Below are 25011 nucleotides of genomic sequence, written 5' to 3' on the forward strand. Positions count from 1 at the left end.
TTTGGGACTGTTTGGGGCCGTACGGGGGCTGGGCTGGCCAGAGACTTTGTTCGATGGAGTTTTGTATTGGGTGGTTGGTGGGTTTCTAGGGTTTTATTGTATTTTAGCTTAGATTTTTAATGGATTCACTCCTGACTACTGCCATGAGTTTGCCTGGGGAGCACATGGGCGCTACCATTGGGGTGGTCTTGGGCAATGGTCATTATGGCGTTGGGGTTTAACAAGTTGGTGTAGAAGGAGGGACAGATGGTTGACACCTGTTCCCCCTTCTGGTTATTCCCCCAGCCGGAGGGTTCCAGGTAGGCTTATCAACCACCCTTTGGGCCTGACGGTGCTGTTGCTCAATGCCAGTCTGGACGGTGCTGTTGCTCAGTCCACAACAAAACATTCCTCATCCACGACCTAATTGTGGATGAGGGGGCCGACCTGGCTTGCATAACAGAGACCTGGGCAGGAGAGCAGGGGGATGTCTCTCTCTCTCTCAACTGTGCCTGCCTGGGTTATCTGGTCCAGCACCAACCGCGCCTGGAGGGGAGGGGAGGGGGGTCGCTTTAATTTACCGAGCCTCCAACTCCCTCACGGGGCTTCCTGTTCTTTCGAAAATGGGTCTAGAGTGCCTCTATTTGGCGCTGGGCGACTGAGACAGATTGGGGATTCTGTTGGTGTACCATGCACCCTTCTGCCCAACAGACTCCCTGCCTGAGCTGACAGAGATCGTCTCGGGCCTGGTGTTGAGGACCCCCAGGATGCTGGTCCTGGGGACTTCAATCTCCATGCCGAGACGGTTCTGACTGGGGCGGCTCAGGACTTCATGGCCTCCATGATTACCATGGGGCTGTCTCAACATGTCATAGGCCCGAGCCATGAACGTGGACACACGCTGGACCTGGTTTGCTCGACGGGGCAGGAAGAGGGGGATCTGAGGGTGAGGAATTTGTGTCTGACTCCCCTGTCATGGTCAGATCACTTCCTCGTGAGGTTTGAGGTCAATAGTGGCCTTTCCCTCTGTAAGGGTGCAGACCCTATTGTGTTGGTCCGCCCTTGGAGCCAGATGGATCCGGATGGATTCCTGAAGGCTCTGGGGGAGTTTCTGGTTGATAAGGCTGGTGCTCCTGTCGATGCTCTGGTCGAACTGTGGAATGGGGAAATGTCCAGGGCTATTGACATGATCGCTCCTAAGCGTCCTCTCCCGTCCGGCAGAGCCTGTTCATCCTCCTGGTATACACCTGAATTATGGGCGATGAAGCGGGTTGGGAGATGTCTAGAGCGTAGGTGGAGGAAATCACGGGATGAATCTGACCGAACACACTTGCAAGCACATTATCGAGTCTATGCTGTGGTGGTGAGGAAGAAATTCTTCTCCGCTTCCATTGCCTCCTCACAATGCCGTCCAGCGGAGCTCTTTCAGGTGGTACACGGGCTGGTACATCCAGGTCCTAAGAAAGATCCCGTACCGCCCTCGATGGCCTGCTGTGATGACTTTGCCAAGTATTTTAAGGAGAAAATTGCTCAGATTCATCACGAGCTGGACTCCACTAGTGATTCAGAGCCCTCAGGGGAGATGCCAATGTTGCCATCTGGTCCGACATTGTTGGATGAGTTTCAGTTACTGGGGCCTGACGATGTGGACAAGGTGCTTGGTCAAGTATGTCCTACCACCTGTTTATTGGACCCTTGCCCGTTGTGGCTACTGAATAAGCCAAACACAGGATTGGGGCCTGGATCCTGGAGGTGATCAATGCCTCTCTGAGGGACGTCTGGGTACCTGCCCCTCTAGTAGTCCGGCCAGTCCTAAAGAAGGCATCCCTGGATCCAGAGATTGCTGCCAATTATAGACGGGTGGCCAACATCCCGTTCTTGGGCAAAGTGTTGGAACGGGTGGTGACGGGACAACTCCAAGCACTCTTGGATGAAACTGATCATCTGGACCCATTTCAGTCCGGCTTCAGATCCGATATGGTACTCAATCTGCCTTGGTCGCCCTGTCTGATGACCTGTGCAGGGAGAGAGACAGGGGGAGTGCATCCCTGTTGGTGCTCCAGGACCTCTCAGTGGCTTTCAATACCATCAACCATGGTATCCTTCTGGATAGGCTAGCGGGATTGGGGGTCGGAGGCACTGCTTTGCAGTGGTTCCGCTCCTAGCTCAATGGCCGATTCCAGAAGGTGGTGCTGGGGAATATGGCTCTGCGCCATGGCAGCTATGCCATGGAGTTCTGCAGGGATCCATTCTGTCCTCCTTGCTATTCAACATCTACATGAAACTGCTGGGAGAGGTCATTAGGAGGTGTGGGCTGCAGAATAATCAGTATGCTGATGATACCCAGCTCTACCTCTCTTTCTCTACCAATCCAGGTGAGGCAGTGGCTGTACTGACCTGGTGCCTGGCCGAGGTAATGGGCTGGATGATGGCCAATAAATTGAAGCTCAATCCAGACAAGACAGAGGTCCTGTTGGTGGGTGGTTCAGGCTCCGAGGTAGGTGACTTGGACTTTGTCCTGAATGGGGTTGCACTCCCTCTAAAGGACAGGGTCCACAGCTTGAGAGTGCTCCTCGACCCAGAGCTGTCTTTGGAAGCTCAAGTGACTGCAGTGGCGAGGAGCGCTTTCCTTCAGCTTTGGTTGATCCATCAGCTGTGTCCCTACCTGGAGAACGACTGCCTGGCGACAGTGACACATGCATTGGTTACTTCCTGATTGGACTTCTGTGATGCGCTCTACGTGGGGCTGCCCTTGAAGACAGTCCGGATACTTCAGATGGTGCAAAATAGAGCAGCCAGGTTGCTGACGGGGACTGGGCATTATTCTCATATAACTCCAGTCCTCTACCAGCTTCACTGTCTCCCCAATGAAGTCCGGGCTCAATTCAAGGTGCTGGTTATCACCTACAAAGCCCTTAACGGCTTGGGACCTGGATACTTGAAGGAACGCCTGCTTCCATATTTGCCCTCCCACCCCTTGAGATCGGTAGCAGAGGCCCTCCTCCGGGAACCCTCCAGGAAAAGTATTAGGAGGGTGAGTACCCAGAGGAGGGCTTTCTCTGCAATGGCGCCCCACTTATGAAATGCGCTCCCTAGAGAGGTCCGCCTGGCGTCGTCGTTATTTGTTTTTTAACGCCAGGCCAAGACCTTTTTATTTAAACAATATTTTAATAACTATTAATACTATTTATTTATTGGATGAATCCAGATTTTATATTTTGTATGTACTTATCTGTACGACTGTTTGTTTATGATGTTGGAAGCCATTCTGAGGCTTATGCGAATGGGACGGCATACAAAAATTACAAATAAATAAATAAATATTTTTGGAAGTTTTCCAATTTTCCAAGTGTTAACATACACAGATTAGTATGGGGCCCACTGGCAAGTGCCCATCAGACCCATGTGTTAAGACGGCCCTGATGTCCAATCTTTTAAGTGCCTGGAAATGCCACTGCCAACAGGATCCCCCAGACGAGTCAAAGCACACGGCTTCTGGTGGATTGGCAGTCTGCAGGGTTGACCTTGCGGCGCCTACTCCCCACCTTTGCACGCATCTCCCACAGGTAGAAAGAAGTGGGCTCGGAGGAGAAGACCCGCCTCTGCCGATTGCACCCCCGTTTCCCCTCGCTCTAGGCCTGACTCGGCCCACTGCTCAGCCAGGGTCGGGAAAGGGGGTGCAAAGGCGGCACCCCGTCGGCATCGCGAGGGGGACCAAACCGGGAAGCCCCCCGGCGCGCGCACCCCTCGGCGGCCCGCTAGGGGAAGCGGCGCTGAGAGGGGATGCACGGGCGGCCCTCGACATCCGAAATGGGGCGCCGGCAGCCCTGCCCGCTCGAGCCGAGAAAGCCCCGAGCGGGACGAGGCAGCGCCCGAGGTCGAGCGCGAAGGGCGCGCGGCGCAGCCACGTAACCCGAGACGCGCTTTCGGTTCCTGCCGCCAGCCCAGCCCCGCCGAGCGCTGCCAAACAAGCGGGAGGCGGGAGGCGGTCGCCGGCCGCGGCCCCGCAGGACGCACGTGGAGCGGCCGCTCGCCCGGGAGCCCCGTCCCCGGGGACCGGCTCGCCCGTCTGCTGCGCCGAGTTGCCCGCACGCTCCGCTCGCAGCTGCTCCTTCCTCCCGCGGCGAGTCAGCGCCGGGCCGAGAAGCAGCCAATGGCCGCCCCGGCCCCGCCCGGCCGCCCGCCCCTGCACTGCAGGGAGGGGCGGCGGCCGGGGCCGGGGCCGGGGAGGCCGCTCGGCGAGCGTGGAGAGCGCGCCCAGGCGCCCGGGCTGGCCCCGCGTCCCGCCCCCTTCCCCTCCTTTAACACCGTCTACCTCCTCGAGGCGGCTGGCAAGACTTCCTGTCGGCTCGGAGGCGAGAGCTGCGCGGGGCGAGCGCGGCCGGTCTGCTTCGCGCGGAAAGGGCTCGCTGCGTGGCCGGTGGAAGGCACTCCGTCGGTGGGCGAAGTTGGCCGCGGCGTGCACGCGTGCGCGGAGCCCTCGAAGCCGCTGCTGAGCAGCCGCCGCGAAAGGCATTGCCCTTTCTCGCGTTTTAGCGCGGGGATCGCCGGAGGGGAAGCGGCGCCGCTTGGAAGATGCACACGACTCAGAAGGATACCACGTACACCAAGATCTTCGTCGGGGGTCTGCCCTACCACACGACGGACTCCAGCCTCCGCAAGTACTTCGAGGTTTTCGGAGAGATCGAGGAAGCGGTGGTCATCACCGACAGGCAGACGGGCAAATCCCGGGGATACGGCTTTGTAAGTCGGGGGCGCGGGCGCGCGTGTCCGTGTCCGGACTGCCCAGAGCGCGGAGCTGCATCTCCTTAACTAGCCCTAGTAGGAGAGGGGAGGCAGTTCGTGGTATTTCGAAGCTAAAGTCGCCCGATGCCCCCTTGCCCCTAAAACTGGGCAGCAGGTCTGCCCACCGCCGGGCCAGTAAACTTCCTGGAACTTCAGTGAAAATGGTGAGAGTGAAAAGCAGCTCACCAGTTGGAATGATTATGCACACTAAATACCCATCTTTAAGAGAAGGTTGTTCTTTTCATTTTCAGAGGACTTAATACATTTTGATGCATTGTTTCTTTTCTTTGTGTGCTGGAGAGGAAAGTTGTGCCCTGTCCTTGGGAGATTTGCATCGTGCTTGCATATGAAAAGTTGCTAGTGAAATTTTGGCATCAGATTAAGCCAGCTGGTTTCATACTGATAGGACATGCTAGTATTTTTATCTGCATATGCACATGCTACTGTGTCACTGGCTTTCAGTTCCTGCCTGCAAACATTCCTACTGCAGTTTGTCGAAGCTAAAAAGTTGGGCAGGTTTTTTCCTTTGCTAATTTCACCGAAAAATGGAGTCTAAAGTTACCGACTTGTAGTGCTTCAGAAAAGAAGGGGTGATGAGCTCTGAGAGAATCGATCAAAAACGGTGTTACATTTTACATCTCAGTGTTGGAGCACACTATAAGAACCGGCAGGGTATACTAGTTAAGAGTGTTGGATTGGGATTCCGGAGATCTTGGCTCCGGCTAGGTAGGTTCAGCCATGAAGTTCCCTGGGTGACTTTGGGCCTGTTCCACTTCACAGGGGGTTGCTGTGGGGACAAAAGGGAGAGCAGAGAACCAAGCTGGGTCCCTTGCAAGAGAAAAAAGGCAGAATATAAATGCAATAATAATACTGGTATGTGGAAGGACAATATTGGGGTGAATTGAGACTAAAACAGCAGCTTTGATATCCTGTACTGCTTTTAATCAAGGTGACGATGGCTGACCGAGCTGCTGCTGAGAGAGCCTGCAAAGATCCTAATCCAATCATTGATGGAAGAAAGGCTAATGTGAATCTAGCATACCTAGGAGCAAAACCAAGAATAATGCAGCCAGGTAAGAAAGGATCCTATCTTCTGTAACTGACCTCTCATTACGATTATAGAGAATGGAAATTTTCAATCCTATCCTATTTCAGTGGTGCCACTTTGGAATGAGTAGCTTGAGGATTCTGAAAATAACACAATTCTAGGAACACCTCCGTCACTCAGTTCTGCATCTGTGAGCCGGCAAATGAGGACAGCCAAGACAGATGTACCCATAAAAGTTTGACTTAGTTGTCCGAGTGGTATTACAGCCCTCTGAGCCTGAGCTGCAAAGTGTGTCAGGCCTTCTGAGGGCCTGGGTCATTGAAGACACACAGGATATCTGTGACAGGGTGACGTGCTACAAACGTGAAGTGATCTGCTGCTGTTAGAAGATGAGACGCAACTGTGACGTATTTCGTTTTACATGCGCTCTCTAAGAAACAAATGGAAACAGGTGATGCTGGGATACAAAACTATTTTAACAACTGTAACATTGTAGCACTACTACAACGTAGCACAGGACAGGAGAGCCTGGAGGAGCGTTGTCCACGGGGTCGACTTCACGACGAAACAAACAAACAACAAAAAGCACTACTACAGAGTGCATGAACCTAGCTGCATACAAAAATCTTTGCACTCTTCCCCACTAAGCAGATGGTTGGTAGGAAGGTCTCCTAAATGGAGTGAATTCAAAACCATTGCCTTGAAGTACAAGGTGTATGTGCTTTGGAAATGTATGTCACAGTTTTCTCCGCCATATCCAGTTTACTTGTCGTTAAGTTCCATTGATTTCAGTGGGACTGATTCCCAAAGAAATGTAGCCCTAACAAACATTATTATTATTAATGTTTGTAAATAGCCAATATTCAAGAGCAGTAATAGCTAATAGCAAATACCTACAGGAGTTTTTCCTTTATCTGTTTTGTGTGGTACAACTATTAAATCCAATAATCCTCCTCTGGATATTTTTAGTGAATAAAAACTAGAGTGGCTTTATAGTTTATTGATTCTTTATGCTGTCTTATATGAATATTAGAAAACTAAGGAGATCTATTTGCACAATGTGCTCCTATAATATTGGACTCATCATTTCTGGTGCAAACAAGTTGACAGCTTCGTAGTCACCTTGGTTATTCACTGCCATTTATATCAGATTACTGCCAGGCATTTTGTCTGGTGTAAGTTGAAATGACAACTGGAACCGCTTCACATTTCCTAGTAAGATGAAAGTCTCATGGTACATTTACAAAAATGTTTTCTCAGGTTTATAGAATACCAAAATATCTTATAGACTTTCTAAGTTTGATATTTTCCTTCATGAATCACTGCCTTGTCATGGTGAAGGGGCTTGCCTAGCTCAGTGAAACTATGAGCTATGCTGTGCAGGGCCACCCAAGATGAACAGGTCATAGCAGAGAGCTCTGACAAAACATGATCCACTGGAGAAGGAAATGGCAACCCACTCCAGTATCTTTGCCATGAAAACCCCATGGACAGTACCAAAAGGCAAAAAGATATGACGCTGGAAGATGAGCCCCTCAGTTCGGAAGGTGTCCAATATGCTACTGGGGAAGAGCAGAGGGCTAGTACTAGTAGCGCCAGAAAGAATGAAGCGACTGGGTCAAAGCCGAAAGGACACTCAGTTGCAGATGTATCTGGTGGTGAAAGGAGAGTCCGATGCTGTAAAGATCTATACTCCATAGGAACCTGAAATGCAAGATCCATGAATCAAGGCAAGCTGGATGTGGTCAAATGAGAGGACAAGACTGAACATCTTAGGAATCAGTGAACTAAGATGGACAGGAATGGGTGAATTTAATTCAGATGATCATCAGGTATACTACTGCGAGCAAGAATCCCTCAAAAGAAATGGAGTAGCCTTCACAGTCAATAAAAGAGTAGGAAAAGCAGTACTAGGATACAGTCTCCAAAATGACAGAATGATCTCGGTTCAAATCCAAGGCAAACCATTCAACATCACAATAGTCCAAGTCTTTGTCCCAGCCGCTGGTGCTGAAGAGGCTGAAGTTGACTAGTTCTGTGAAGGCCTACAACACCTTCTAGAATTAACACCAAAAAATGATGTCCTTATCATCATGGCGGATTGGAATGCTAAAGTAGGAAGCCAAAAGTTTGGCCTTGGAGTACAAAATGAAGCAGAGCACAGGCTGGTAGAATTTTGTCAAGAAAATACAATGGTCATAGCAAGCACTCTTTTCCAACAACCCAAGGGACGACTCTACACATGGATATCACCAGATGGTCAACACAGAAATCAGATTGACTATGTGCTCTGCAGCCAAAGATGGAGAAGCTCTATACAGTCAGTAAAAACTAGACCAGGAGCTGACTGAGGCTCAGATCATGAGCTTCTTGTTGCAAAATTTAGGCTTAAATTGAAGAAAGTAGGGAAAAGCACTAGGCCACTCAGGTATGACCTAAATCATATCGCTGATGAATATACAGTAGAGGTTACAAATACTTTTAAGGAATTAGATCTGATAGAGTGCCTGAAGAACTACGGACGGAGGTTCGCAACATTGTACAAGAGGTAGCAACTAAAACCATCCTAAAGAAAAAGAAATGCAAGAAAGCAAAATGGCTGTCTGAGGAAGCTTTATAAATAGCTGAGGAAAGAAGGGAAGCAAAAGGCAAGGGAGAAAGAGAAAGATACACTCAACTGAATGCAGAATTCCAGAGAACAGCTAGAAGAGATAAGAATGCCTTCTTAAATGAACAGTGCAAAGAAATAGAAGAAAACAATAGAATAGGGAAGACCAGAGATCTCTTCAAGAAAATTGGAGATATGAAGGGAACATTTCATGCAAAGATGGACATGATAAAGGACCAAAATGCCAGGGACCTAACAGAGGCAGAAGAGATTAAGAAGAGGTGGCAGGATTACACAGAAGAATTATACAAGAAAGAGCTTAACATCCCTGATAACCACTATGGGGTGGTCACTGACCTCGAGCCAGACAACCTGGAATGTGAAGCCAAATGGGCCTTAGGAAGTCTGAGCAGCAACAAAGCTAGCGGAGGACACAGTATTCCAGCTGAGTTATTCAAAATGCTAATAGACGATGCAGTAAAAGTGCTACACTCAATATGCCAGCAAATTTGGAAAACTCAACAGTGGCCACAGGATTGGAACAGGTCAGTTTACATTCCCATCCCAAAGAAGGGCAATGCCAAAGAATGTTCAAACTACTGCACCATTGCACTCATTTCACAAGCTAGCAAAGTGATGCTCCAAATCCTACAAGCTAGGCTCCAGCAGTATGTGGACTGAGAACCACCAGAAGTACAGGCAGGATTTCAAAGAGGGAGAGGAACTAGAGATCAAATTGCCAACTTACGCTGGATCATGGAGGAAGGTAGGGAGTTCCAGAAAAACATCTACTTCTGCTTCATTGACTATGCTAAAGCCTTTGATTGTGTGGATCACAACAAATTGTGGCAAGTTCTTAAAGAAATGGGAGTGCCAGACCATCTTATTTGCCTCTTGAGAAACCTATATGTGGGTCAAGAAGCAACAGTGAGAACTGGACACGGAACCACTGATTGGTTCAAAATTGAGAAAGGAGTTCGGCAAGGCTGTATACTGTCGCCCTGCCTATTTAACTAATATGCAGAGCACATCATGAGAAAGGCGGAGCTAGATGAATCACCAGTTGGAATTAAGAAATATCAACAACCTCAGATATGCAGATGATACCACTCTCATGGCAGAAAGTGAAGAGGAACTAAAGAGCCTCTTGATGCGGGTGAAGGAGGAGAGCGCAAAAGTTGGCTTGAAACTCAACATTAAGAAAACTAAGATTATGGCATCTGGTCCTCTCACTCCCTGGCAAATAGATGGGAAAGAAATGAAGGTAATGACAGATTTTATTATCCTGGGCTCCAAGATCACTGCAGACAGGGACTGCAGCCAAGAAATTAAAAGACGCTTGCTCCTGGGGAAGAAAGCTATGGCAAATCTAGACAGCATACTAAAAAGCAGAGACATCACCCTGCCAAGAAAAGTGCGTATAGTCAAGGCTATGGTTTCCCTGTTGCAATGTATGGCTGTGAAAGTTGGACCATAAGGAAGGCTGAGCGCCAGAGGATTGAGGCCTTTGAATTGTGGTGCTGGAGGAGACTCCTGCAAGTCCCTTGGGCAGCAAGGTGATCAAACTGGTCAGTCCTAGAGGAGATCAACCCTGACTGCTCTTTAGAAGGCCAGATACTGAAGATGAAACTCATATACTTTGGCCAACGAATGAGAAGCAAGGACTCCATGGAAAAGAGTCTAATGCTGGGAACAATAGATGGCAAAAGAAGAAGGGGACAGCAGAGAATGAGGTGGCTAGATGGGGTCACTGGGGCAGTCAGCATGAACTTAAGTGGACTCTGGGGGATGGTGGAGGACAGGAAGGCCTGGAGGAATGTTGTCCATGGTGTCGCGATGGGTCAGACACAACTTTGCGACTAACAACAACAACAACAAATTTTGATATTGGTATTCACAGGCTAAATACTATTTCTTCTTTCAGTAAAAGTTGGCCAGAGTTTAGCCTTGGAACCTTTCTGGGCCCCTGTGCACGTGTAGAATGCATTCTCTCTACAACTGAGTAGCTATGGCCAGACTGCATGCACCTGAGGCTAGTAGAATTGATTCCAGTCCTAGTACTTCTGATTTTAGAAATTATTTCTAAAATAATTATTTTGTTTTCTATTATTTAGGATTTTTAATAGAGAGGGAATGGCTGTACTGCACAGAATTTCAGCAAACCATAACAGCATGTCTGACTCTTCCTAATTCATTCCTATGGCTCACTGAAAGCATTAACATTTGTTTACCTTCTCAGAAATGTCTAAACATATCATTAGTGGATACATTAGATCCAATTTATGTGTCACCATCCTTCTCCTACCTGGCCCCCTTCAGATGTTTTGGACTTCACCTCTCATTTGTCCCAGCCAACATGGACAATGGCCAGAGCTGAAAGTTCTAGTCCCAATGTCTAAAAGGCATTGTGATGGAGAAAGCTGCAATATATGAATATTATATAGTACTATAGAAATACTGTGTTGCAGTATTGATGTAACAACAGAGTAGCCAACTATTATAGCAATTACTTACTTATTTTAAGTACTAAGGAACAGGTTTATTTTATGTTTACATTCCTCTATACATGTAAATCCATAACTAAAAATTAACCTATACGTCTTATGGGAATGTAGTATAAATGCAAAAATTGGGTTCTAGGCATTGAGTGGACTGAGGTCTGAATTCATATCCTTGTAATTGCAATTGGCTGGCAAACCAGAAAAGTGAGTTGCATGTCATAGTTTGGCATGGTGTCTGAATTGACAAATGATAGCTTCAGTTATTGCTGCAGCACTGGAGCCCACTGCTCTGTGGAAATGGGGGCTACCATGGTTACTCAAACTGCTCCATTTAATATGTATATTGAACCATGGCTAGTGTTATATGAACACAGTAGACTCGAACCTCACACCAGTTTCACACATAATGACAACCAGAGTACAGGCTGAATATGAGTTGTTACTGAACTGTGCATTGCTGTTACATGTGAACCCTGCTCTATGGTTTAAGTATGGGTTGTTAGCCATGAACAACTCAGGAAGAGAACCAATGGTTTGTTGTTGGGTTGTGAACTCTTGATTGTTTGTAGTTAACAACCCATATTAAAACTGTTGTGCAGGGTTTGTTTGTAACAACTTACAATTCAGCGATAAGCCACATTCAGCCTGGGTTTCCATTGCATGAAAGTCAAGCCATTGGCTTCTGTACTTCTTTGTCCTCCTCTACCAATGACACAAGTTAGAGATTGAATAAACACATTTCTTGTTTTAAACTAATAAAGTTCATTGTTATGTCCAAGCTGTTCAGAATTCTAGTTAATATAAATTACAGTCTGTTGAACCGAACAAGGACTAAACCAGTCTGTGCAGAGAAAATGTTTCTGATCACCTAACCATAGTCAGGAAAGAAGCTGGCTCACAAATTTCTTCCTTCTCCCACATGAGCGCCTTCCTCCCTCTTATAGTTGGTTTTAATGAGGCATCTACATGCCTCATTACCTCTGCATCAGTTCTAATTAAATCATGATTATGGAAACTCACTCTGAATTATACTTAAGAACCGAAACTGGGTTAGTGTTAACCATGGTTAGTACCAGTGCATCTATAACCCTACATCATGGTTAAAGCAAACCATAAAAAGGGAAGCTATAGTGATATTTGAAAAAGAATACTACTCATTAATTTTAAAACTTGAAAACCATGTTAGATCATGTTTTTCTAATTTGTATGCCTTAAATGTATTAACATTTTTATACATTTTAAGTAATTTATACTTCCTTCATCAAGAACCAGGATGCTACTTGTTAGAATGTATAAGGCCGTAATCCTATACCCATTTACTTGAAAGTAGATTCCATTTTAATGGGGTGTGGTTCTGAGTAGATAGAAATAGGATTACACTGTGAGTGAAGTTAAAATGCAGTGGACATAATGCTCCTGTACAGAATGTGATGTGTTCTGTTACAGGTTTTGCCTTTGGTGTTCAGCAACTCCATCCAGCATTAATACAAAGGCCTTTTGGGTAAGTCTGCTTTACATTAGTATTTTGGGTGGGCAAAAGATAACGTGTACATGATCATGGCCTCTAATAGGGCTGCTGGCAGTAAAAGTATATTTTTCAAATGTTCAGATTTAAAATGCTATCACTTCATTAATAATTCTTTTAATAAGTACTGGAACTGAGTCAAGTGGTCTTAAGATTCATGCTTATCCATGTACTCAAGCAGTCCTTTGCTTGTAAGATCATGTGGTAAAAGAAGGTGTGCCTTTAATCAACAACCCACTGTGCCCCGTTTTTCAGCTTGACTCAATGTTTATTTATCTCTTTCTAATCTGACAGGTAATCTTACAGTTAAAATAACTGATGAGAAGGATATGGTGATAAGAGGTGGAATAGTTCTGTTTGGAATTAAACTCTGTAACCAGTAGACTCAAACACACAAACAAGCTAAATGGTGATTAACGATGCATGTATGTTTTTTCTATATAGTCAATAGATATCCGTGTGCTTTTTTATTTATTACAGTAATGAAGTGGTGTTGATAGCTAAACTGTGTGCTTTTATTTAATTGAAAGAGCTTTAGTGAAAGTTTTTGGTGGTCTTTCCATTTTGGTTTTGTTGAGAAGTGTTGACTTTGCCATGAGGAGCAAAAGTACTTTTTCCTTTCTTGCTTTCAAGCTGTAGCCTGTGAATTCTTATTCTTTGTTAACCGTATTTTGTAGTGAGTGCTAAATTTGTGTGATTTTTTTTTTTAAAGAAAAATCAACATTGCTTGCATGCTGCAGTTTTGGTTTTGTTTCCTGGGCAGGGTGTGGCGCTCTCTCTATTAACCATATGTGTCCACTTGCACTTTCCCACTAGAAAATTTTTAGCCCTGATTAGATTTAATATTTAGTAGATCTATAAGCATATGCAACTCCTAAAAGTCTCTTTGATCTTTTATTCCATAATTAAACATAAAAATAGGAGGTAAAATCTGGCAAAAGTACTTGTAAAATACTTATCAAAGAAGCAAGAGTGAGACATTATAACATGGAAATTTAGTGTTGGGATTATCAACTGGGAAACTCAGTTGGGATTATTATGTCCTATTATGAGATGGCAGCAGTTATGATATTAACTTGTTAGCTGAAGCTTGAAATAGACAGTGACTGGGTTTGCATGATCACTGCATTCAGTGTGGTTTATTTAAGCCATGGTGAGTGCAGTGTGCGCTGGCCACACTTTTTGATATTCAGGCAACAGCGGGCAGTCGCCATAGCTTATTGCATCATGTGAACCTGGTGAGGGTGGGTTGCATTAGGATTAAACAACCCTTCCATAATTCACAGCTGCCATAGCTTGAATATTCAAAATGGCCACGGCACTTGCCACAACTCACTGTGGCTTAACTAAGTGATGATGGGGTATGATGACCATGTGAACTGTCTCAGTGGATTATCCCCAGAGTTATCCTCTTGAGTAGCAGGAGAGAACTTTCACTGCCCAAGGGAATTATAATCCAGTGTATCTACTTCAGTGGTAGGATGGCTGTTTGCATCAATTCTTCCTTCTTCCTTCATTGCTCAGTGCTACCTTGCACAATGTTCCAAGGATTTCCCAACTCACCAAAGGGGAGACTTAATGAGAATTACCCACAGAATCATCCAGTTCATGGAACAACACTCCATGCAACTCTGGATTCACCCACTGCATGCTGTTCCCAGCACTGTTTTTAGCCAGAAGCAGATCCCATGAGTCTGCAAGGGAGGATGGACCTTGTGGGGAAGAGACACTTAACTCTTTCCTCCTTGGCAGTTTTTCCAGTTCAAATTTCCCTACAGGTGTTTTTTCAGTCCTGACAAAGATAAAGGGGCTTCACACTTTTCCCATAAAGGAAAAAGCAATTGCACATATGTGATGGGGAGCAGTCGGAGAGAGGTTGTTAAAATAGCAGGAAGGGGTAAAGGGTTAAGCACTCCCCTCCAGTATTCTTCTGCCTTAAATTTGCAGCCTAAAAAACTATCAAACCTGTTGGGGGAAACTTAAAAGTGCATACAAAATTCCAACTGTAGCCCTGCTATTTGTTTTGAACTGATGTCTTTTCATTTCTCACAACACACACACAACTTCCACAAAATCGTAGAATGTTTTTATGAAGTAAACACTTAAGCATGTTTTTCAAACTAAATATTATGTAAGCCTTACAAAATGATTAGTTTTATCAGAATGGGTGAAGGGGGTGTGAAAGAAAGCATTCTATGTTAGTCTTTAAGACACACCACAAGGCAAGACTCTGTCCTCTGTTAAGGGTAGGCCAGGAGTACCCAGCCAGAGCCATCCCAGGTGTGCTTTCTTGCTTTTTTGTTATTGTGGTTCTTAAAATTTTAAATAGCAGCTGTGGACAGAATGATCACAAATGTACAATGCAAGGAAAACAGTTTGACCCTTCCCCCTCTCACTGCAGTTCCAGTGTTGTGAGCCCCAAAAAGGGTGATTCCACTAGTGCCACTGACAGCTTCCCTCCCAGGACAAATAGAGGCTTCAAGGAAGGCAATTTTCATTAAGATTCCAGCCTGGGAGGAGCAGGTTAACTTCCTCCCCTAACTACATGCTGTGGTTCTGATTCCCTTCCCCATGGCTCCTATCTGCAGTATCAAAACTGGACATGTCAGTTACAGTTACATGATACCCTGTCTGGTTTGGCCCTCAACTAGTCCACTGGCTGGGAATAGCCTTTGCAGAAGACCACAGGGTCCTGCACTTCTAGTAACTCAGTAGAAGGGGGAATTTGTGCAAGTGGAGCCTACAGGAGCAGTTACCCTAGCTAAATTTTCCTTTTCTGCCAATGATTGGTGAGGAACGGGATCGCGTAGATCATCTTGGGCTCTTTGGTGAAAAGGCAAGATAACAATGGAACAAATAAACAATAATACATTATTAAAGAGGCATGAGGGTTGTCCCTTCTTTTTGCATCTGGCCTGTCTACCATTGAGATGGGAGGATAAGAAAACAGTTGGTCCAACTCACAGCATGGCATGCCTAGGAATTGGATAGTTGGTCCAATCTTAGGCACGGCTACTCAAAAGTACATCCCTTTGGGTTCAATGGGACACACTCCCAGATAAACATATACAAGATGGGGCTCTACCATTAGACTGCAACCTAAAAACAAGTTATACAAGATAAGGAATTTTTGGATATTTTGTCAATTGATACACTGATCTAAAGTTTGCACATGCTTGTTACCAACATCTGTTAGCACAATAGCACAGATGATAACATTACCACTGCGGTGTCTCAGATTTGTAAGGGCCCCATGCTGTTAAACTATATGTCCTCAGTCACTTGTGTGGATGAGGAAGGCCATGTATACAGTAATCTATGGCCATGTGGCCACTTTCTCCATTGAAGTCAATGCCTTTATAGTGGTTGCAGCAGGGTGCAAGTGGGGAGATGATGACAACTTTGCAAGCCGATGAAAGTTTCCATGTTCACAAGGATTTGCTGGGTTGAAGCAAGACACTTTAGCACAAAAATGGCAGGGTCAGAGCACTACTTGCAGTCAAGGTAACTGATATACCACCGTAAATATGTTCACTTGGTATATAGAGCAATGGAACAAACATTCAAGTAGGTATGAATAAGAATGCATCCTAATAGCCTAATTCTGAGGAGGCCTAACTGAAATATGTGAAATGAAACATACATGAAACTATACTGATTCATTTGTGTATGTGCAGCTCAGAGTTTGAAGCATGAATTGCCTATTGTTTAAAATTTTAAGGTTCTGTTTTAATTGTGCTGTAAGTGAATCAGATTGAAACCACTTGCTGTATTATAACTTTCAAATCATTCTTACAGTTTGTTTCATATATCTTTGCAGAATGGCATTGGAAGGGATGAATAGTGGGGAAGTCAGCTGGGCTTCTTAAATAATTCTTAATAGGGCTTTGCTGTTTCCTGTTCAAAATCTGTGCGTGTGCGCATGCACACACATTTTTTAAAGTATATTTTTTTACCATTATTTGACAGACAGCAGCCTAGCATGTTCCACAAAGATTATAATAGAAGTTGCTACTGTGCCTTTTGCAAAGAAGAGTGACAGAAGTCCCCTTTCCTAATAGCCTGCCATTTCTAGAATAAAGCAAGCTTGTACTACCAGAAAAGAAAATGGCTGCTATCATTCAAGCTCAACAGCTATGCTGTACTGTAGACACAAAATGCCTTCTTAAAAAGTGTATATTAAATATAGTGAGAGCTTTGCTGAACACCATTTTACCCGAAAGCCATACTTACTTATCTAATACAGCTATGGCCACCAACTTGGAAGACTTTCGACAATAAACAGAGGATAAGAATGTTAATGCTCCTGGTCATGAGGGTAGTATATTGCTTCCAGTAATAGAAGGGATGCCCGTGAATTCCAGTTGTTGGGCAACAAAAGTTGGAGGGTGCTTTTACCCTTATGTCCTGTTTGTGACTTTCCCACTGGGCCTTTGGATTGACCCAACAAAGCTGTTTTAAGTCCTTCTATTTTCAGTTTGTTCTCTCCATTTTACATTTAGTTAGTTACATTTAGTTAAAAAAATCTGCTTAATTTGGCTTTTGGAAACCTTTGTATGACTATACTACTGTGTTCGTGTAATTCTGCATGCTAGATAATGATCATTGTTTTAGAATTAAGGATGGTAACCTTGTGGGAAGGGTATATTTCTAACCTTTTCTGATAGAGTGGTAGCATTCACAATTCCTGCCCTGTCTCAGGTAACCCTTACTTCTAGGATCTTTTTTTTTCTTTAAATGTTGTTCTTTAAGACAAAAGGATGAGCTCACACATGGCTCTGTACCCACTGCAAATCCCACTGTATACACTTTTCCTGCTTCTCTCTATCTCGTGTCACTGTGATACTGCTCAAGTGTATGACCAAATCCCAGTCTGTTCCATCTTCCTTGTAGAATGGAGATTAAGACATGGAGCTGACCTGTTCTCTTACATTTTTATTATTGTTTTCTGGAAAGATAGCAGCAGATAATGTTTTTGTGCTGCTGCAGAGTGATAAGGTTTTTTTAAACTGTTAACATCCCCCCCCCAAAAAAAATAAACCAACAAAACATTATGATTAGAGGGAGTGGTTTGATATAGAACTGAGCATGCGATTACATTTTCTGAAAGAAAGGATCTTTACTGTGCTATGAATAGTCACTCTATTCTGGAAAAGGATGCAACTGTATACTGTATTTATTCACTCTAGTGATACTGTTTTTGAATTTTTTGAATTCAAGATAAGTGTTTCTTATTCATACTACAGTTTGGTTTTCTCTTTCTGTTGCTATTTTTTATTTCCCTTTTACCAGCTGTATTAGAATGTCACAATAAACCATGTTTAATGTGATAGAAACAAAAGTAGCATTGCTTCTGGGTTTGCACATGTCGCCTGTCCTCTCCTCTGGCACAGCTATAAGGAAATGAGTCAAAGCCCTGCTTCAGGTTTTGATCATCCACAGTAGCTAATCTTAACTATGGTTTTGGGAAAATAATCCTGTTTCATAATGCATGGCTTGCTGCAGCTGAGTGGTTAGGAGTGCAGGACTGGGACCCCGCTCTGCCATGGACCTCACTGGGGGACTTTGGGTCAGTCACAGACTCTCAGCCCAGCCTACCTCACAGAGCTGTTGTGAGAATAAGACTGAGAGGAGCAGGAGACTTATGTAAACTGCCTTGAGTTTCTTGAAATGAAAAAGACAGGAGAGAAATATAAACAAAAACAAACAGTAATTAAGATTAGCAACAGTATGGCTGATTCAGATGATACAACAAGCCATGGTTAATCAAAAGTTCAAGTGAGGATTTCTGAGCTGGATGAGAGGAGAGAGGGTAGTATGAAAACCTGGAAGGAGGTTGGGTTCATTGACATTGTTTATTTTAATACTGAACTAGTATCAGAGCTGTAGTCTGACATAGAACTTCAGCTGTAACTTTCCTTACTTAAATGCATTTATTTCCAGTTTTCTAAGGCCTTATTCTCATTTCCGTAGAAATGCTTCCACTGTGATCAATAGGAACAAAACTAGGCCTCATAAAAGCTAACCAACAAGTGATCATCAGTAGCTGAGCTTCCATAACACTTCCATCATTAGTTCTAAGCAGTTGCTAGCAGTGATGGTGTGGTCTAAAATGTGGTATTATGAAATTTAGAATCGTGATTAAAATAGCTGTTTAATGTGACAGACTTAGGAATTGTGAAAAAATAAAATGGAAATGATACAATATCTTTAGCAGTAAAGAGTGAGAGTGAAAGGGCTAACCTGAATATTGTCTATGTGTTTAGCCTCTGATAAAAGGAGAAAAGGCACTTATTGAGAATTTCTACTTTGGTAGGCCAAGATTATGAAACTTTTGATACTTATATTTTTGTTGTAGACATATTTATGGAGACCTAGGTAATGTTTCTGTTTTCATTATTTTCTGTGCTATATAATATATATGTTGCAGCTTACTGTGATGGTTTTCATCACTATAAAAATGATGAAATGAAACTCAGATTAATATAAATTAACTTGTGTATTCAGCAGGGGCTAGTTTTGAATAAATATGCATATGATCATACTATAAACCAGGAATCCAAAACATAGTTTTAAACAAGCTCTGATGAAGTCCATGGGACTTAATTCCAGTTTGCAGTACAATGCTATGCAGGTTTTCTTAAGTAAGCATCTTTACTGTTGCAACCTTACAGTAAGCTTAGTTGTTTTAATGCTCATTCTATTATATGAAAGGAAAATCACTCCTTTAATACCAGAAATCAGAAATTGTGTATGATTCCAGTGTCATTACCATGATCCACTACACGATAAATTCAGAACACCCCTTAAGCTATTGAACAAAGATGCCTCAGCAGCTTAATGGGAAACTGCTCTTTAACATTTTGACCTTGCTGAGCATAAAAGGAGCTAGCGTTTCAGTATCATGACAATCTCTGCATGCTGGCCTTTCCAACAGATGGAAGTTTACTTTGGCCTTATAAAGTCATTTTACTCAGCTGGAAGCCCTTGTCGCATGACAGATGATCAAAAATAGACCCACTGCAGCTTGTCCTGTCAATCACCGTGTGCGACATGGCATAATAGTGGGGCGCCTGCAAAGAGTCCATGCATATTGTAGACTAAGAGCTTCTAAAGGGATAAAGTTTCATAATTCCCCACCTGTTAGCTTCTTGGCTTAAAAGAAACAAATCACAAGAGCCTATGTCCATGTATGTGGCTTGATGTTTTTTTTTTATTTTATTTTTTTACAAGAATGATGTAAGTCCTGAGAGCCATGAGGTCTGTGTTTCCACAGACACAGAAAGCTGGAGAGAAGTTGTTTTCGCTCTCTCCTGCCAACTGCTGTGATAATTTTCATATGATAGTTAATGATCCCCTCTCTGCTAGAGTTGACAGAAGTAAACCTCTGGAATTACCTTTAAGTGAATAGTATAGTCAAATGCTCTAGGAACTTCTGTGTGGTCTAAAAACAAAGCCATGGATATTGATATGGACTTCAAGTGCACAGAAATATCTTTAGTGTGCACTCAAAATTAAAAGTGATGAATCAATATCAGTATATTTGACAAGCTATGAGGGTCATTGATTATTAAATAAGATTTGCTTTTGTTATTTTCCCACCCCGTTTCCATGTGTTATTCTAACGCATTGCAGTTCTTGCATCCCAGCTAGTGAGAGATTGATGATGTAAATATTTTCCTTAAAGAATTAATTTTTCACTGTTTTGAGTTGCAATCACTGAAGGTGGGAGTGATTAGTTGTTAAACAAATAAATCCTGACTTTCAGTGTCTTAAAATTATTTTTTAGAGTTGACAGCATTGTTGAACTGAAATATTTCCTTAATGGCAGCTTTAAATGTCATTTGAAAATAACTTTTATTTAAATACATATTTATTAACCTTAACTATATTTATATAGGGTGTCCAGGTGGAGCTGACTTATGCAACAGCTGGAAAGGAAAACTTTTGCCATTGCATGAGAAGTTGAAAGCTTTTATTTTGCATCTGGAGCTGTGTGTGTGTGTGTGTGTGTGTGTGTGTGTGTTGGATCTCATTAAAGCTGCATTTCATGTGGGCAAAAGGATTTGTGTTCCTCAGTGAATCTGAGCTGCAGGTCAAAGCTCTGAAGATGCTAAAAGTTGCTGGAAATAATACATGTTGGGTTCTATGTGATGTGAGGGATCAATCAATGGTCATATTTATATGGCATGCGGGGAACTGAGAGCTGGTATACACTAGCAGCTCAAGCATATGAGCTCTGAGAACCTTATTTCAACTCCTACTGCAGGCATTTACTCACCAAGTGACCTTTAGGCAAACTGTCATCTCTTAGCTTCAGCCCTCCACCTATCACAGTCCTAATCAGCCTTGCAGAGTTGTTTGTAAGCATTACCAAGATGATATATATGAAGCACTCTGAGCATTCACAATCATATACAAATGTAGTATTTTGAGATGTGATAGCATGGCCACAACCATCAAGATTAACCTGTAACAATATACATTGTGATGGATATTGAAGTATGTACTTAACTGTGGGGTTGTTGCTCAAAATTTGTTTCTGCTTCTGTTAAACACTAGATCTACCTGAACATAATCATGCCCCTGCTCTCCCCACCCCTTCCAAAGCTATGTCTTGTATAGAAATAAACAAGCTGGCACAAAGCAGGAGACCTGGCCTGATAGGTCACAACAGGTTTGAGTTTCATGGCCTTATAACCTTTTCAGAAGTGTGATGCACACCTACCTAGGGATCACTGTTACGTATTTTAATGGCATCTGTGTAGCTTCCCCTTGGTGGCCGTTTGTGACAGAGTGAATTGCACTATAGTTCGTTTGAAAAGTGTGATTCTTGCTGTGTTTACCACACTTGTGAACTTCTATTTAAACTCCTTTGTCGCCTGTGGGTTTTTTATTATTATTTTTTAATCAGGGTGACTGAGGTTGCAGAGGAATTAATGTGTGCTGAGTCTGCATAGCAATTCAAGTAGGGTTGCCACGATACAACTTTTATTACCCTAGATCAATATATTTGTGTAACACATGGGTAATGTGCTCAAACAAATACAGAAGTTCTGTAAACTCTTAGTATCTCATTGTCAAACTAAACTTATGTTATTACAAAAACCAGCTGTGTTCTATGGATGCTAAGAATGTTGTAAACCCTCAGTAAATTAGCAAGTATTAGGGGAAAATGAGTCACTTTTATGTTTATGTGACTTTACATTCTGTATTCTCCATCTAGCAGTTAGAGATCACATTTATTCTTTTTTAACTAGATGTACCAGACATCTCAAGGTTCCTCTAACTATTTGAAAATTATTGGTAATGTGGCCATACACTAGTTATGGTCAGTTATTGATAAGTCAGTGCTAATGCTGTGACATGCAGTTTTGATTTTTTTTTTTATAATGGCTCTCACTTTTGGCTTCTAAGAGGATCAATTTGTCTATTGGAGCGAGCTATTGTGGCAACCCTATGCATATAACAACAACTAAATTTGAGTTTGTTTTTTGTTTTGTTCTTTTAGTTCTGAATCTGGAGGTGATACGTAATTGTGAAATCTAACTTTGTCTTCTGTTTTTTAACAGGATCCCTGCTCATTATGTATATCCACAGGCCTTTGTGCAACCCGGAGTAGTCATTCCACATGTCCAGCCTACCGCAGCTGCTGCCTCCACCACACCTTACCTTGACTACACTGGAGCTGCATATGCTCAGTACTCAGCCGCTGCCGCCGCCGCTGCTGCAGCGGCAGCCTATGACCAGTATCCCTATGCAGCATCCCCAGCTGCTGCAGGATATGTCACTGCTGGGGGTTATGGCTATGCAGTCCAGCAACCAATCACTGCAGCAGCACCTGGGACAGCTGCTGCAGCTGCTGCTGCTTTTGGCCAATACCAACCACAACAGCTGCAAACAGATCGTATGCAATAGCAGATGGACCTATGAAGAAAGTTCTCTTTCTTATTCTTTCTATGTTGTTACCTTCCAGCCTTCCAATAGAAATAGTTTTAAAAGTGGCAATTAAACATAACTCATCCAGCTTTAAGGAAAGCTACAATGCAATATAGTATTACAAAAGCAAATGCCACTGTCTTTGTACAGTATGCATCCATATTATGGGTGGTATTCTGGGGTGGATATTTGTAAGGGTTCATAATATCAGCCCAGGCATCATCCTATCATGAAAAGATGACAGAAGTAACAAAAGAAGCTTACATTAAACAGAACAAAACGAAAAAAGTAGAGATGCATTTTACAGTATCAGGGAAAAAAGTCCAGGTGAGCAATATGTAGCCTTTATCAAGTTGAAGATGACTATTTAAATGTTGAAAGCACTGACTCTCATTGCTACTTTTCATTATAGCCTGCAGAACTTTCTTTGAATAATAAGAAAATATTTCCTGACGATCTCATAATGGGCATCGAACAAACTAAGGAACGTGGCCTTTGGGGGGAAAAGGGTGGACAGGCACCAAAGTTATTTTCTCATCTGTCCTCTGTATGAATGGGACTATGGAGCAAGTGGTGTGGAATTAATGGGTGCAACAGCTGTACAGACAATCAATAGCACAGACCGTTCTGGAAAGAACACATCACTTGTGCTTGTTTGATGAGCTTGTCACATTCTAATCCCTCTCCCCATCCTGTTTCACTTTTAGGAAACTTTGACTGCTGGTGTCAGCTATTCTGATTCTGAAATAGGATCAGCTCTTTACTACAACAGCCTCCTCTTTTTATTTATTGTATCTATTCATGGCTTGCGAATAAAGGCAGGAAGAAATTTGCTGAATTTAAACCTTTAAGAACTGTGTTAAAGGGGGTTTTTTAAATGATTTGTGCACAATTTAATACCTATTTAAATATTTATTTGCAAAACATAGCTCTTTTTCATGAGTCAGCTTGTGGAGATTGCAGTTCTTCAAGGGTTAATGCTATGTGGGCTATATTGTGCCTTAATTGTAATGCTATTTAAAGATATATTTATTTTGAAAATTCTACTATGCTGCGCTCTAAAGCAAAAACCTTAGATGTGAAATTGTAAAATTATGTATTCATCTCATTGTATAAGTTATTTAGCAGGGTTAGCTATAGTATCTAAAATATTAACCTAATCAACTAAGATGCTGACATGGGTTTATTTAAATTCAGTAAGTACACCATTTTATAATGGTACTTTTAAACATGTTTTTAAAGGTTTTACTCTTAAAAATGCTAGTTTCATGATTTTCCCTCAAGCTCTTTGTCCATAAAAACTGTTTTGTTTTTTTGTTTTTTTAAGGAAGCAAAATTTAATTCCTTTGAATTGAGAATTGGTAAAAGGATCTGACCATAAAGCTACAATATTTCAAACACTTGATTAGGAGAAGGCCTGATGAATGCATTGCTGTTGTGTAAGAGGAACCTCTTTTTTGTGTTATGGTCACAACAACGATCTCTGCAAATGGGCACCATTCGAATTGGATAAATGCTGTCCGGGGGAAAAAAAATGTATGTCCAGTCTGTGGGATCCTGTTTGCAGATAGTACTGCTACTACCAGGACCCAAACCACATAGGAGGAAAAAAACACATGCGCACCAGAATAGTAGCCTGAGCCCTACTGATCATGCTGGGACTTGGTCCCAACCATACATATGAAAGACTGGGGCTGAAGCCCCAATCTGAAATGCAATATATTGAAATAAACTCCCACAATATGATCCACGTAATGTGTTCAGGGTGGGTAGTTACTATTTTCTCCTACAAAAAGATATAGGTAGTTTTTCACTCTCATCTCTGTATAGATCAACTCTACTTCCTTTGCTAGGAAACGCTGCTTTACATTGTCCTGTGAAACTGCAATAACTTGCAATTTTTATTCTTGACCTAAAATGGAATTTAATATTTTACACTGTATTGGAATCTTTTTATACTTGAACAATTTCATACAAGGGAAGACAGGATAGCATTTTTATGGACTTTATCCAATATCACTGGATTTACTTTTAATACTAGCCAGTGTTATGTACTAAGGTCGATAACATGACTTTCATATGCATGTTATTTATTGTGTATATTGCTTTATAATGTTTCAAATCTTTTAATCTATACACTTGTATTAAAAAAAACAATAAAACATTGTTAAATCCACCCTATTTTCAGTTGTGCCAAAAACATTTCTTAGTACTTCAGGATGTCTTGATCTGTTTTCTGATGTTCCTGTATTGCAACCTTCCCCTGCCTGGTGCCTACCAGATATGCTGGACTTGCAACCTTTATCATCCGCATGCAACATGAGCTTTGGCATGCTAGCTAGGGATAATGAAAGTGGGAATCAAAGACTTCTGGAAAGTACCAGGTATAGGAAGGCTGCTGTTCCTCGTGAAGAACAAATCTGCTTGTTTCAAAGATACAAAACAAGACAAATGAAATACCCCTTAACTTACTGTATTAATCACTGCTGTCAGTGTTTAAGGCTAAAGCAAGTTCTACAACATGTCACAAGATATGGTGGTACATTAGACAAATTCAGGCCTAGCAGCATCTGTTCATAAGTAAAGCTGGGTGTCCATATTCTGAAATAACATACATTTGTCTCTG

General features: G+C 42.9%; 2 protein-coding genes across 2 annotated transcripts in view; one reads left to right on the forward strand and one right to left on the reverse strand.

Moving 5' to 3' along the window:
• Positions 1–4403, reverse strand: part of ATXN1 (ataxin 1) — a 472419-nt gene extending 468016 nt beyond the window's left edge. The window contains exon 1 of the mRNA XM_044426652.1: positions 4295–4403. The gene's annotated coding sequence lies outside the window, so the exon portion shown is untranslated. The remainder of the gene's footprint in view (positions 1–4294) is intronic.
• Positions 4252–24566, forward strand: RBM24 (RNA binding motif protein 24). Its single transcript, XM_044426663.1, has 4 exons — positions 4252–4722; positions 5714–5837; positions 12368–12422; positions 22019–24566. The coding sequence occupies exons 1-4, from the start codon at positions 4555–4557 to the stop codon at positions 22362–22364; spliced, it is 693 nt and encodes a 230-aa protein (XP_044282598.1). The 5' UTR covers positions 4252–4554; the 3' UTR covers positions 22365–24566.
• Positions 24567–25011: the final 445 nt, after the last annotated feature.

Source organism: Varanus komodoensis, unplaced genomic scaffold (genome assembly GCF_004798865.1).
Source record: "Varanus komodoensis strain SLA01 unplaced genomic scaffold, ASM479886v1 scaffold17, whole genome shotgun sequence".
NCBI lineage: Eukaryota > Metazoa > Chordata > Lepidosauria > Squamata > Varanidae > Varanus > Varanus komodoensis.

What these genes read in the sequence shown, in the direction of transcription:
- RBM24 (XM_044426663.1), top strand. Translation starts at nt 4,555, where the DNA reads ATGCACACGACTCAGAAGGATACCACGTACACCAAGATCTTCGTCGGG. An exon ending in AATCCCGGGGATACGGCTTT is followed by an intron (nt 4,723 to 5,713) that starts GTAAGTCGGGGG and finishes CTTTTAATCAAG; the next exon opens with GTGACGATGGCTGACCGAGC. An exon ending in TTAATACAAAGGCCTTTTGG is followed by an intron (nt 12,423 to 22,018) that starts GTAAGTCTGCTT and finishes GTTTTTTAACAG; the next exon opens with GATCCCTGCTCATTATGTAT.